This window comes from Drosophila albomicans, chromosome 3 (genome assembly GCF_009650485.2).
Source record: "Drosophila albomicans strain 15112-1751.03 chromosome 3, ASM965048v2, whole genome shotgun sequence".
Lineage (NCBI taxonomy): Eukaryota > Metazoa > Arthropoda > Insecta > Diptera > Drosophilidae > Drosophila > Drosophila albomicans.
Genome location: NC_047629.2, coordinates 18,767,385 through 18,779,329, shown reverse-complemented (window position 1 = coordinate 18,779,329; position 11,945 = coordinate 18,767,385). Strand labels below are relative to the sequence as shown.

Below are 11,945 nucleotides of genomic sequence, written 5' to 3'. Positions count from 1 at the left end.
GCTTATTATTACACTTTTGAATTTGTGTACGCTGATCCAAGTGCAAGCACCGCCAGGCAAATCTAATAAAGAATTACTATATAGTGCTCGTAGAGCTGTGGAGAGCAAAAGACGAGAACAAAACGGCAGCTGAAAATACGGTTTGGAATTGATGTCAGTGACACAGTCACATATTGTAGCAGAAACACACACAAAACAACACAGCTCTCGGAGACCCACGACAAGCTTTACTTCACGATCCACAATCAACGATCTACGCTGAATTGGAATTTAGCGTGTTGAGCATTTCCAATGCCTTCCAATTCCCAAGCTCAAAACTCATTCATCTTAGAGCACCATAAACGCAGAGCTTAGTTCACTTAGTTTAGTCTGAGCACGGTTACGGCAACGGCAACGGTTATGGTTACGGGCTACGGTTACGGTGATACGATTACGGGACTTCTCATATCATCCGAGTGATGACAAATCAGCAAATGTTTTTTTCTCGGAACCACAACAAACAATTTACCAAAGCATAAACGAATTAACATTAATACAATTTAATCTGAAAGTCTCAATAACTGAATGATTCAAATATGACCAAAAGTGATAAATGTATACTATAATAAAATGCAATATTAAAATATAACGATAACCAAAGTAAATATTATACGATGTGCTTATAGAACTGTGAAAATTCTTATCTTAATATGTGTATTATAATTCTCAGCACAACATAATAATCAAGATAAAGTTCATGTGATAAGCAGCGCATAAATTTAAATATGCTAAGTGAATTGTGGCGACGGTGACACTCACACACACACACATATTATATATGTACTCAAGTAGCTAGTTGTATGTGTATTTACATTAAATAATAGACCACGTTGAGCACACCTACACACACAAGCCTCGAAAATCAAAATAATAACGAATGAAAGAATAAAGAAAGAGAGCAAGAAAAGCTACGCTCTCTAGAGTCTGATCTTATAGCTTATATAGCTGAATTACAACATACAAATAGAGCGCATTTTAAGTAAATTATTAAGCTTTAAATGTAGTTTTATAGTTAAAGATAATAAGATTTAAAAAAAAAATTTAATCTACATTATTTGCAAAAAAAAATTGCTACAAATTGTTACATTTTAGTTATCATCAAATTGCTGAAGCTATAAAATATAATAAAAAAGATATGAATTTCCGTATCAAATAAAAATATAGTTATCACATTATGATAAACAGGTGTGCAGGACTTAGAATACAAATAAAGAGAGACCCTGTAGATACAAAGATTTAGGAAATAAGATTAAATTGCGAGAAACATAAAACCATTCATGCTTATTCATATGTGAGTAATAACACGTCTAATCGTAATGGCGACTTCAAAAACTATAAATAGCAAAAGTAGAAAGTAAATAAAAACAATGATAGTGCAAGAATGAGTATTATAACTTCCCCCACGAAGAGATATAGTTGTGTAGTTGAGTCTAAATCTGCGATAAGCAGAGAGATCTGTCTAAGTCTTTTAATAGTGTGTGCGTGTGTATAATCCATTATCATAGACATTTTATGTAAATGTCTGCCATTTTTATACCCAGCCTCTTTTAGGCTGAAAAGGTATTCTAAGATGGTGGTAATCAAAAATTAAAGTTATAGACTAAGGAATTGACAGCTTTGATCTTACATTTTTAGAACTTAGGAACTATTTATGGCAGAGCTTTCAAACTTGATAATAATAATCCTATAAGTTATAAAGAGATTTAAGTTTCTCCCGCCAAAAATTTAATATGAATTGATTTATAAATTGTGTCATATCAAAACGAAGAGACATAGGTTATCCAACATTCTGCATAGGTCTCAGGAACTATTCATGCTAGAAGTACATAACGTGATAATAATAATCCTATAAGTCAATGACCCGCTAAACTGCAATTAGAATTGATTGATCATACAAATTAAAAATATATTAATCCAGGTATCTTATGGTTCATCACTGTCAGTTGCAGCAGATGCAGATAAGTGTGAGAGTGTGCAAGTGTCTGCGTGTTATCATCGAGTGCCGTTATCTTTGTGAATTTTATAATTTTATTGTGTGCAAACAAAGTGTAAATCTTGCGGTAATTAACGGAAGCAATGCATGATAAAGATTGCAATTTGTTGAAGGGAAAATATTTAACGCTCTTTTGTATCTCAAAATTTGAAGATTAACCAAAGACGCTCCGCCATTTGCGAGATCTTGTCAGAGAGATAGACAGATACGGACACCAACATCAACAATAACGTAGACCACATCCAACCACAGGCAATCCGCCAGGCTGCCAGCGAAGTCAACAAGTGTGTTCAAACTTTGCTATTTTCTTTTTTTTCTTGTGGATAAGCGTGGGCGGAGGCTAGACTAAGGCGATCAGCTGTCAGGCAGCTCGATAAGCTTCTGCTGCTGCCCTCTGCTCGGAAATACTAGATAGCAGACACTGTGTATGCGCGTGTGTGTGTGTGTAGATTCCATATTCAGTTAAGATTCAGTTAAGATCGCTCGTAATTTGGGCACATCATGCCACTCGATCCGCACATGGTGACGCGTGCGGTTGTTCTACAGCATCAGCAAAAGCAACAGCAAAAGCAACAGCTACATCAAGATCAGCCTGATCGCGTCTAAGGCAACCGCACTCCCGCCTCAGCTAATTGCTCGTGAAATATTTGAGAAAATTAAAAGCAAGCAACAACAACAACAACAAAACAGTCAAGCAAAAGAGAAGAATACAAAAAGCAAAGCAAAGCTCAATTGCTTAAGCTTTGGCGCTGAGATCTGTGTTTGTCTGTTTAGCCGGAAGAGCCCAATGTGAACGCAGCGACAGACAGAGTCCGACAGACAAACAAAATTCCCCCAAACTCCCCTCAAAGCAACCGAGAGCAAGCAACAATGGTGCAGAGCGAGGAGCATGCAAATGCCAGGCGAAGTGCCGAGCTAGAAGCACAGGCCCTGGCACAGACACAGACACAAACACAGACGCAGACGCAGGACGTCGAGGCGGCGTTGCCACAAGCGCCGACGACGCCGCAGCTTGAGGATGATGACGACGATCGACACGTGGAGGCCGATGCCAAATTGCTGGACAATGGCAACGCACATGGCGGCGGCAACAATGCAACGTCCGGCCCAGCGGACAAGAGCGAACAGGCCAGGGTCAAGGCCAAGCTAAAGCGGGAAAAATCGGAACAGGATCGCCTCATGACGGATGAAATTAACAAATTGCTGGATGAGATGCCACTGGAACAGAATGTAACCTGCGGTTTTTGGCTGTTTCGTGGTGCCTTCTTTCAACGGTAAGTATCAAGAATATGTAAGCTCTTCTTCAGTGTTTTCTAAATCCTTTTGCTCTTATAGTTTTGCCAATCAGACAGCCTATGTGCTGCTCTATGGCATTGTGGGCTGCATCTTCTCCATGACATACGCCTACTTCAATGGCACCATTACAACGATTGAGAAGCGCTTCAAGATACCCTCAAAGAACACCGGAATCATTTCCGTGGGCAATGACATCAGTCAAACTTTGGTCTCCGCCGTGCTCGCCTACTATGCGGGCAAAGGACATCGACCTCGATGGATAGGATTTGGTAGGCAGCCTCATCTTTCAATTCCTTTCGCAAGCCAATGAAATATAATTTACATTTTTCTTTTAAAGGACTGCTCACTATTGTTGTGTTCTGTTTGATGACCACTTCGCCGCATTTTTTCTATGGCCCCGGCGAGGATGCCTTGGCATTGACCGAGGAGTTTGGCGGTATTCCCGATGAGAACGCCACACTCGAGGCCATCGAGGAGCAGCGTTCCAAGACGCTCTGTCGCCTGCAGGGTGATGGCGCTGTCTGTGAGGTGGGCGAGGGCAATTTTGCACCTCAAGTGCTACTGTTTGTGGCACAGTTCATTTCGGGCATTGGCGGTTCGCTTTACTACACGCTGGGCGTTTCCTATATGGACGACAACACCAAGAAATCAAAAACACCGGCGCTGTTGAGTGAGTAACATACAAACTAAAAGATCACTTGGCAACTATGACGCACATCGAACAATCTAGCACTTAGCTAATTGCTTTACAGTTGCCAATAAAGATTAGTCCCGAAAGAGCGAAACGCGTAGTTAATTGTTGCCTAGCTTCCGTTGGCAAACCTACCGAAATGTTTTCTAAATTATCTCCAATTTCTAGGTCTCTCGTACTTCCTACGCATGCTGGGTCCTGCCATCGGTTATGCCTTGGCATCGTTCTGTCTGCGCTTGTACATCGCACCGCAATTGCATCCGGTGATCAACAATAAGGATCCACGCTGGCTAGGTGCCTGGTGGCTGGGCTGGATTGTCATGGGCGGGCTGCTCGCCTTCTCGGGCGTCTTTCTATCTATGTTTCCCAAGGAGTTGCCACGTGCGGTCGCCCGACGCCTGGTCGAGGAGAAACGTCGTCGTGAGCGCCTTTCGGTGAAACAAAAGGAAGCTGCCAACCAGTGTGAGAAACTAACGGCTGAGCTGGAGCCACAGACGACGGCAGAGCCCAAGGCATCGCTGGGCGACATGCTGGTCACCTTTAAGCGACTGACCACGAACAAAACATACATGTGCAATACGCTGTCGAATATCTTCTATCTGATTGGTTATACGCCCTTCTGGATATTCACACCCAAGTACATTGAGGTGCAGTATCGCCAGTCGGCGGCCACCTCCAGCATGGTTACTGGCACCGTTGCCTTGGCCTTCTCTGCGATTGGAGTGCTGCTCTCCGGGTTTATTATCTCACGGTATAAGCCCAGAGCACGTTATATGGCCGCCTGGAATGTGATTAGCGCCTTTCTGGTTGTGGCTGGTGTAGTGACCTATGCTTTCATTGGCTGCCCGGATAATGAGACCTCGGTCGTTGTGAATATTCACAATCGTGACATCAATGATACGGCCACTTGCAACTCGGCTTGTTCCTGCGATTATGTGCGCTATTCTCCGGTCTGTGGCGAGAACAGCATGACCTACATCTCCGCCTGTCATGCTGGCTGCAAAATGGTCCATGTGAACGGCGATGGCAAGAAGGTAAGTCCCAGGCTGAGTACATTTATTAACCCTTTTATGACCACGACTTAAGACAGTTTATTGTATTAGCAGCCTATTGACATGCTCTTTAAAATAACAACTAACAAAAGAAGTTCGCACAAAGTGCACTTTTTGAAAAAGGTTTTATTTATATTAGGGGAAATCGAAAGTTAAGCAAAAAAAAACATTGCCTGCAGGTTTAGTAAATACTACATACACAGCAAAAAAGGAAAGTAAACCAACATTTTTAGTTATCTTATAAAATACCCTGTCTAAACACCAAATTATAATATGTCTTCTAAGGTTAGTCCTTGGCACCAAAGTCGAAGCCCTGAAGAGATCGCTCATTACCATTTCAGGAAGTACCTTAAAAGTTTATTGTTTAATTATACAAGAATCAATGATCTCAGATCGCAATTTGAAATTTTTTTAATATGCAGAAACATAAGGAAGGGTGGAATTCTTCTTAAGGAAGCAAAATCTACTAGTTTTGAAAGCTAGGTAACATATTTATAGAGACGGACAGACTTGACAGCCGATGTGAATTTGAAATAAGTGGTGAAAGACATTAAGTTAGAGGCTAACTAAGCTTTATATTTGTGTTCCATTCTCATAAACTTCCGCGTGATATATATAACCTGCTCTTTATCTCTCTTCATTGTCAGGTCTTTTACGACTGCTCCTGCATACCTGGAGCTAGTGAGAATGTCTCTTCGTCGCTGTCCTTCAAGCGCTTAACAGCTTTCGATATTGCCGGCGACAACAGCAGCAACTGGGATACAGATTTCAGCACCTCTACCACGGCATCTAGCACTTCCTACTTGGACGTAAGTTTGTTTCGAACTCTTCTCTACTTCTTGCTCTAATCATTCACTGTTGCATTCACTTTAGATGCTTGCCGCTGGTCAAGCTACTCCGGGTGCATGTCCTGTGAACTGTTGGACTCAGTTTGTTGCCTTTCTATCGGTCATGTGTTTCCTCAAATTCATTGGTGCCTCGGGCAGAGCTTCCAATTTCTTAGTCTCAGTGCGTTGTGTGCCAGAGAAGGATAAAACCGCCGCCATGGGCTTTGGCATGATGTTGTGCTCTATGTTTGCCTTTATACCCGGACCAATATTCTTCGGCTGGATCTTTGATCGCATGTGCCTCGTGTGGGGCAAGACATGCACCAACAAGGGCAACTGTTGGCTCTACGATCCGCAGTCCATGAGGTAACTGCAGGACTAGTATTTAAGGATTTTAGTATCTAAACAATTCTTTTATTTTACTTTTAGATATACACTCAACTTTACGGCAGCTGTGTTTATTACCTTGGGAGCCATTTTTGATTTCGGCGTTTGGTATTATGTGAAGGATCTTAAGATCTTCGACGAGGAGATCAAGGAGGTCGAAATGCAAATCGTGCAGCACGAGGAAGAGACGACTGCCGAGAAGAATACCGAAATATAAGTTAAGCTAACGCCTATCCTTAAGTGATTGTGAGTTAAATTCAGTGGAGTGAAGTTGGGCCAAGAGTTGAGTTGATTTGTGGTGCCAATGCAATGCATTCATATTCGTTATTCGTTATTCGTATTCGTAGTTGTGATAAATCCAATTGTCAAGGCTCTCATTGCTCCACAAACTATACAATTACGATCATAGTTTTATAATGTACAATCTAAGTATGTGTTTGTATTTGCCATACGCATGTCTATATTTGAACAATCTAAAATAAAGTACACAAATGTCAGTCGACAGTCCACACTATATAATATACAATATATATATCAGTCGCCTTTTGTCTAAATATCACCCAGTTTCTATAGGCCTAATCTGATATCATACCGCTTATCTTAATTATATCATTGGCCCCCATAAAATGCAAGACTCTGTTATTTGTCTTTATCATGATAAGATGCATTTTAGCCAATCTTCAAATTTTTAATCCACAATCCGGATCCGTTCAGTTTGTTAAAGTGGTTCGACGGCCGATGTACTCGAGAATTTCAAAGGATATTCGCAAGTGTTTAAATACTTCACTTTAACTTGGTTTATATTCAGCCATCTAGTGTTTACTTCGCTACATCCTACTTAAAGGTTGAATATGTATTTCTTTGGTTCAGCCTGTTTAATTGTTATCTAAGATCAATTTCATTTACCTTGATGAATGTTTGCTCAGTCATTGGCCGATCTGATTGTTGATATAAATGAGAAATAAAGTGCTCATCATTGTTGATAATAGAATATAATATCTGATAAATTTTCCCTATACCCTTCATGAAAATTTTGAAGAAACTATAGTACTCGTGGTATCGTATTACGAATAAGACGAATGCAATAAATAAGGCAAAGGAGAAGTTGAGTTCAAGACGCCAGAAAGAAAGTCTGTGCAAGAGTGTAAGGACTCGCATAAGAAGTATTAAAAATAAATTGTTGTATTGTTGTTGTTTGTTGTCAACAAATTTTCACCTCTTGCAGAGTACTGAAAAACTAGCAGATCGTGAATTAAATAAATTATTTACCGATTTATTTTATTTATTTCAAACATTAACATTTTTCGCGTTCCACTAGTTCGTAACATTGAAAATGTGGGAGACTAGACTCTTCGTTTAAAATTAAATATTTACAAAAAAAGAAAATGTAAAGATTTGAAAAAACATTGTTAAGCATCAAGACTCATTTTGAATTTATTTAGTGAAATGTCAATCTCAGTACTAACCATAAGTATCATGGTAATTACAAAGATTCTTACAGTCGCGAAACGAAGCTAATTGAAAGTATATACATATGTATTATCTTATATTATCTAAACTCATTTTAATTTGAAGGAAAACTCCAAGATGATACAAGATAACAAGATAATTAATTATTATATGATCTGAACGACCTTCTCGACACAGTTCTTATAAAAATAACAAACTTATAAAGATCAGTTTGTTTGCCCTTATCATCGTTGCTGGAGATAAAGAGGCTCGTTCTCAACGATCATCTGGCGAATATAAATCATGCAACGTATAATGAATTTACAGAAATTTAACTTGACATTTCCAACTACACTGCGATTCAAACTTCTTAACTATATTTCAAAATTCTTTCTTATTTTGTTAGTTAAGATTTTTGGGAGACATCGACAAAGAAAATCTTTTTGTTTGTAATTATTAATTATGATTTTTCAATATTACATCAATATAAAGATTGTCTGTTTTTACACGTATACATAGTTTAGAATTATTTTGTAAAGTATTGACTAAAAACTTTAATCCGTAGCTCTCTCTTTATAATTTCAAAATCTTAAGTTTTGTGCAGTTTAGTGTTCTAGTGAAATACTTTGTATAATCTTTTACTATCATTCTTAAGAAAAAAAGGGATTGTCATGAAATGATCATAAAATTGGCAGTTACCGAAAAAGATAGTTGATACGAAAAAGTTCTCGTGCATCATCGTGCAACTCGTGTGATGAAATTCATTCACCGTCATTCGCACATGTTGTTGATAAGCTCATCATCAAGTAGAAAATTTGACAAGCGGCCGCGTGTCATTAGATTATCCAGATATTAAAGATAAGCAAGATGTAAAGCTTTCATATTGCAATTAAAGTTATATTTTCCTCTTAATACTTATGCTCAACACTTTGCAATTCACGACGAGAACCATTTTATTTAAATCAGCGCCACCCAACAGTTTAACAGTCAGTGTGATTAAAGACATGCATCGAGCATCAACAAAGTGAAGATGGAAAAACAAGAACATAAACCTGAGTTCGCACCATTTATACGCGAAGATCACTTCGAAAAGAATGACAAGGAGAAACCACACAAGGATGTCGCCTGTGGGTTTGGCATATTCAAAGGACCTTTTCTACAAAGGTAAGGAGCAGAGGATTTAATGTTGGAAAAGATATTTAAATAAATTCCCCTTCAGGTTTGCGACAGAGAAAATGTATGTGCTCATCTATGGCTTGGGAGGATGTTTGTTGTCGATGAGTCTGGCATACTTTAGTGGCACAATAACGACTATGGAGAAGCGCTATAAGATACCCACTAAAATGTCTGGAGTGATTTTAGTGGGCAACGATATAAGCATGATGATTACATCGGTAGTCGCAGGATATTACACACATAGAGCACATCGACCACGTTGGATTGCTTTCGGTAAATCAAAGTGAATAATTTCTAAATGTACTTGTCATTTACTTGTGACTTTCCATCCAAAGGATTCTTTACGATTGTCGTATTCTGCGTGATGACAAGTTCGCTGCATTTTATATATGGACCTGGCGAAGATTCTCTGAAGTTAACACGAGAATATGGTGGATTCCAGAACTTGACTTCCAACGGAACAAATACACAAACTGCTCAAAAGCTGTGCATGAAAGAGGAGCCGGGTTGCATCGTAGAGGATGGCATCTGGGTACCGCAAGTGATGCTGTTTGCCGGCCAGTTCATCTCCGGCATTGGCGTGGGACTCTTCTGGAGTGTGGGTGTTGCCTACATGGATGACAACACCTCCAAGGCCAAGTCGCCAGCGTTGCTCAGTAAGTTGAAAATCTAAACACACTCAATAACATTCTGCTAACAATACATTGTTTCAGGTGCAACTGCATTCCTGCGCATGCTGGGTCCTGCCATTGGTTACTCCTTGGCCTCGGTTTGCCTTCGCATGTACATCGATCCCAGTCTGGAGCCACTGATTAAGCCAGGAGATCCCAGATGGATAGGCGCCTGGTGGCTTGGTTGGCTCGTCTTAGCAGCGGTTACATTCATCATTGCCTTCCTAATGTTTCTGTTTCCCAAGGAGCTGCCCAGCTCCAAGGCCAGACGTCTGAAGATGGAGCTGGCTGGTGAACATGATCCCAATGCACACAAGGATCTCTCGGTGGGCGACATGCTGAAGTCTGTCAATCGTTTGTGCCGCAACAAGGTGTTCATGTACAACACCTTCGCCTCCAGCTTCTACTTGTTCGGCTACTTGGCGTACTGGATCTTTACGCCCAAATACATCGAGACACAGTATCGCCAATCGGCGGCAACTGCCACATTGGCCACTGGATCTGTGGCACTCACCTTTTCTGCCATCGGAGTACTGCTATCTGGTTATGTGGTGTCCAAGTACAAGCCAAGTGCACGCTCTATGGCTGCTTGGAATGCTATAGTCGACTTCTTGACGGTGGCTGCTGTGGTGGGCTATATATTCATTGGCTGTGAGGGCAGCGATCAACTGAGTTCAATGGCAACTACTGGAGATAGCTGCAGTGCATCTTGCCACTGTGAATATGTGCACTATGCGCCAATCTGTAGTCCCAACAATGTCACCTACATCTCTGCTTGTCACGCCGGCTGCACGGGCAGAGGTAAGGATACCCTCGGACGTCCTTTGTTCACAGGCTGCAGTTGCATTGCTGCCTCCAATACAACCGAATATGATCTCTCCCATGTAAGCAACAATTAATTGACAATTAATCCTTATAGCAAACTTATCCTTAATTTAGTTGCAGACGGCAGTTGATGGCGCCTGTCCAGTGGATTGCACCAAACAGTTTTATATTTTCCTGGCCGCCATGTGCTTCCTCAAACTCATCGGTGCCTCCAGCAAGTCAACCAATGTACTGATTACCCTCCGTTGTATTCTGCCAGCGGACAAGAGTTTAGCCATGGGACTCACTGGCATGGCGGCATGTCTGACAGCTCTAATACCGAGTCCAATTTTCTTTGGTTGGCTCCTGGACAAGTACTGTTTGGTGTGGGGCAAGACGTGCAGCAATAAAGGCAATTGTTGGCTCTACGATACGCAATCATTAAGGTAAATCCCTCACACGCACACTTTTTAATATACTATTTTAATTTGCATCATTTTATTTTATTCATATTTCAGATACACGTTTAATTTAGTGTCTGCGTTTTTCATATTTTTCGGCGGTGTTTTAAATATTGCTGTTTGGCTTAATGCCAAGGATCTTAAGGTGTTCGACGAGGTCACACAGGAGAAGGAGAAACCAGATGGCAACTATGATGATTATAGCAAACTCTCAATAACCGATGTGATTAAAGCCCCAGTGGAACAGCCCTTGGAAGAGCTTTAATCATCATCATTATCAGATAATGTTAATTTTTGGCATTCTAGAATTTATTAGAACTTATAAGAGACTGTACTGTGTACTTTATTCATTATTTACTGTGTTGATACTGAATATAATTCATTGTTGAATTTTACTGTGTTTGTTTTTATAAATAATGCTCGAGATTAGAAGGCCAACGTGGAGTATAAAATGGGTATCACATTAACATAAAAAGGGCAAGCAGAGTAAATTTTAAAATAAAACAAGTAAGAATGCTACAGTCGACTGTGCTCGACTGTGAGATACTCGCTACACATTTTAAATGAAATCAACGCAGTGCGGTATCATTCTTAAAATATAATAAAAATATGGTATACCGCTACATTCAAAATATACCATAGAGTACAAAATATACCAGATAGTCACCCAAAGCAACTTAGAACCAACTGTGGTATCTGTTTTTTTGCTATATAAAATTGTTTCTCAAATAACTTTTAGGATTTTTATCTGAACGTAAGCAAAGTCTCAGAAATCATAAAAACTGTAGTTATTATTGTATGTACCAGAAATCACTTGACAAAAATATAAAATATACTTAATCTGTGGGCAACAATAACAAGTGCTGTCAAAACACAAATTGTTGCTTTATCTTTTAAAGTCTGTGTTTATACGGACGAACAGACCAGACAGACGGATAAGGCTATACCGCATCGGCTGTTGACGCTGATCAAGAATATATGTATATATATATATATATATATATATATATATATATATATATCAAGAATATATATATATATATATATATATGCGATCTCCATCTGCCTGTTACATTTCATTAAGGAACAAAGTTACAAC

General features: G+C 39.8%; 2 protein-coding genes across 4 annotated transcripts; both read left to right on the top strand.

Annotated features, from left to right (window-relative positions):
* Window positions 1–366: 366 nt before the first annotated feature.
* LOC117568405 (solute carrier organic anion transporter family member 74D-like) lies at window positions 367–6,822 on the top strand. 2 transcript variants are annotated; one of them, XM_034249042.2, is made up of 8 exons: window positions 367–639; window positions 2,186–3,306; window positions 3,368–3,597; window positions 3,666–3,998; window positions 4,188–5,053; window positions 5,719–5,880; window positions 5,945–6,264; window positions 6,328–6,822. In XM_034249042.2, the coding sequence occupies exons 2-8, from the start codon at window positions 2,903–2,905 to the stop codon at window positions 6,500–6,502; spliced, it is 2,490 nt and encodes an 829-aa protein (XP_034104933.1). In that variant the 5' UTR covers window positions 367–639; window positions 2,186–2,902; the 3' UTR covers window positions 6,503–6,822. The 2 variants fall into 2 exon arrangements, with proteins under 2 accessions (XP_034104933.1, XP_034104932.1); XM_034249041.2 differs by lacking the exon at window positions 367–639 and adding an exon at window positions 2,085–2,099.
* Window positions 6,823–6,995: 173 nt separating this feature from the next.
* Window positions 6,996–11,217, top strand: LOC117568406 (solute carrier organic anion transporter family member 74D-like). 2 transcript variants are annotated; one of them, XM_052004713.1, is made up of 7 exons: window positions 6,996–7,129; window positions 8,714–8,898; window positions 8,954–9,183; window positions 9,246–9,566; window positions 9,624–10,465; window positions 10,521–10,831; window positions 10,904–11,217. In XM_052004713.1, exons 2-7 carry the CDS (start codon window positions 8,765–8,767, stop codon window positions 11,109–11,111), a joined length of 2,046 nt encoding a protein of 681 aa, XP_051860673.1. In that variant the 5' UTR covers window positions 6,996–7,129; window positions 8,714–8,764; the 3' UTR covers window positions 11,112–11,217. The 2 variants fall into 2 exon arrangements, with proteins under 2 accessions (XP_051860673.1, XP_034104934.1); XM_034249043.2 differs by having other exon boundaries at window positions 8,701–8,898.
* The last annotated feature ends 728 nt before the right edge of the window (window positions 11,218–11,945 follow it).

Excerpts from the sequence above, each read along its gene's own strand:
- LOC117568406 (XM_052004713.1), top strand. The coding sequence starts at position 8,765 with ATGGAAAAACAAGAACATAAACCTGAGTTCGCACCATTTATACGCGAA. Across the intron at positions 8,899-8,953 it reads AAAGGACCTTTTCTACAAAG|GTTTGCGACAGAGAAAATGT; the intron begins GTAAGGAGCAGA and ends ATTCCCCTTCAG. Across the intron at positions 9,567-9,623 it reads CAAGTCGCCAGCGTTGCTCA|GTGCAACTGCATTCCTGCGC; the intron begins GTAAGTTGAAAA and ends ACATTGTTTCAG.
- LOC117568405 (XM_034249042.2), top strand. The coding sequence starts at position 2,903 with ATGGTGCAGAGCGAGGAGCATGCAAATGCCAGGCGAAGTGCCGAGCTA. Across the intron at positions 3,307-3,367 it reads CGTGGTGCCTTCTTTCAACG|TTTTGCCAATCAGACAGCCT; the intron begins GTAAGTATCAAG and ends TTGCTCTTATAG. Across the intron at positions 3,999-4,187 it reads AAAAACACCGGCGCTGTTGA|GTCTCTCGTACTTCCTACGC; the intron begins GTGAGTAACATA and ends TCCAATTTCTAG.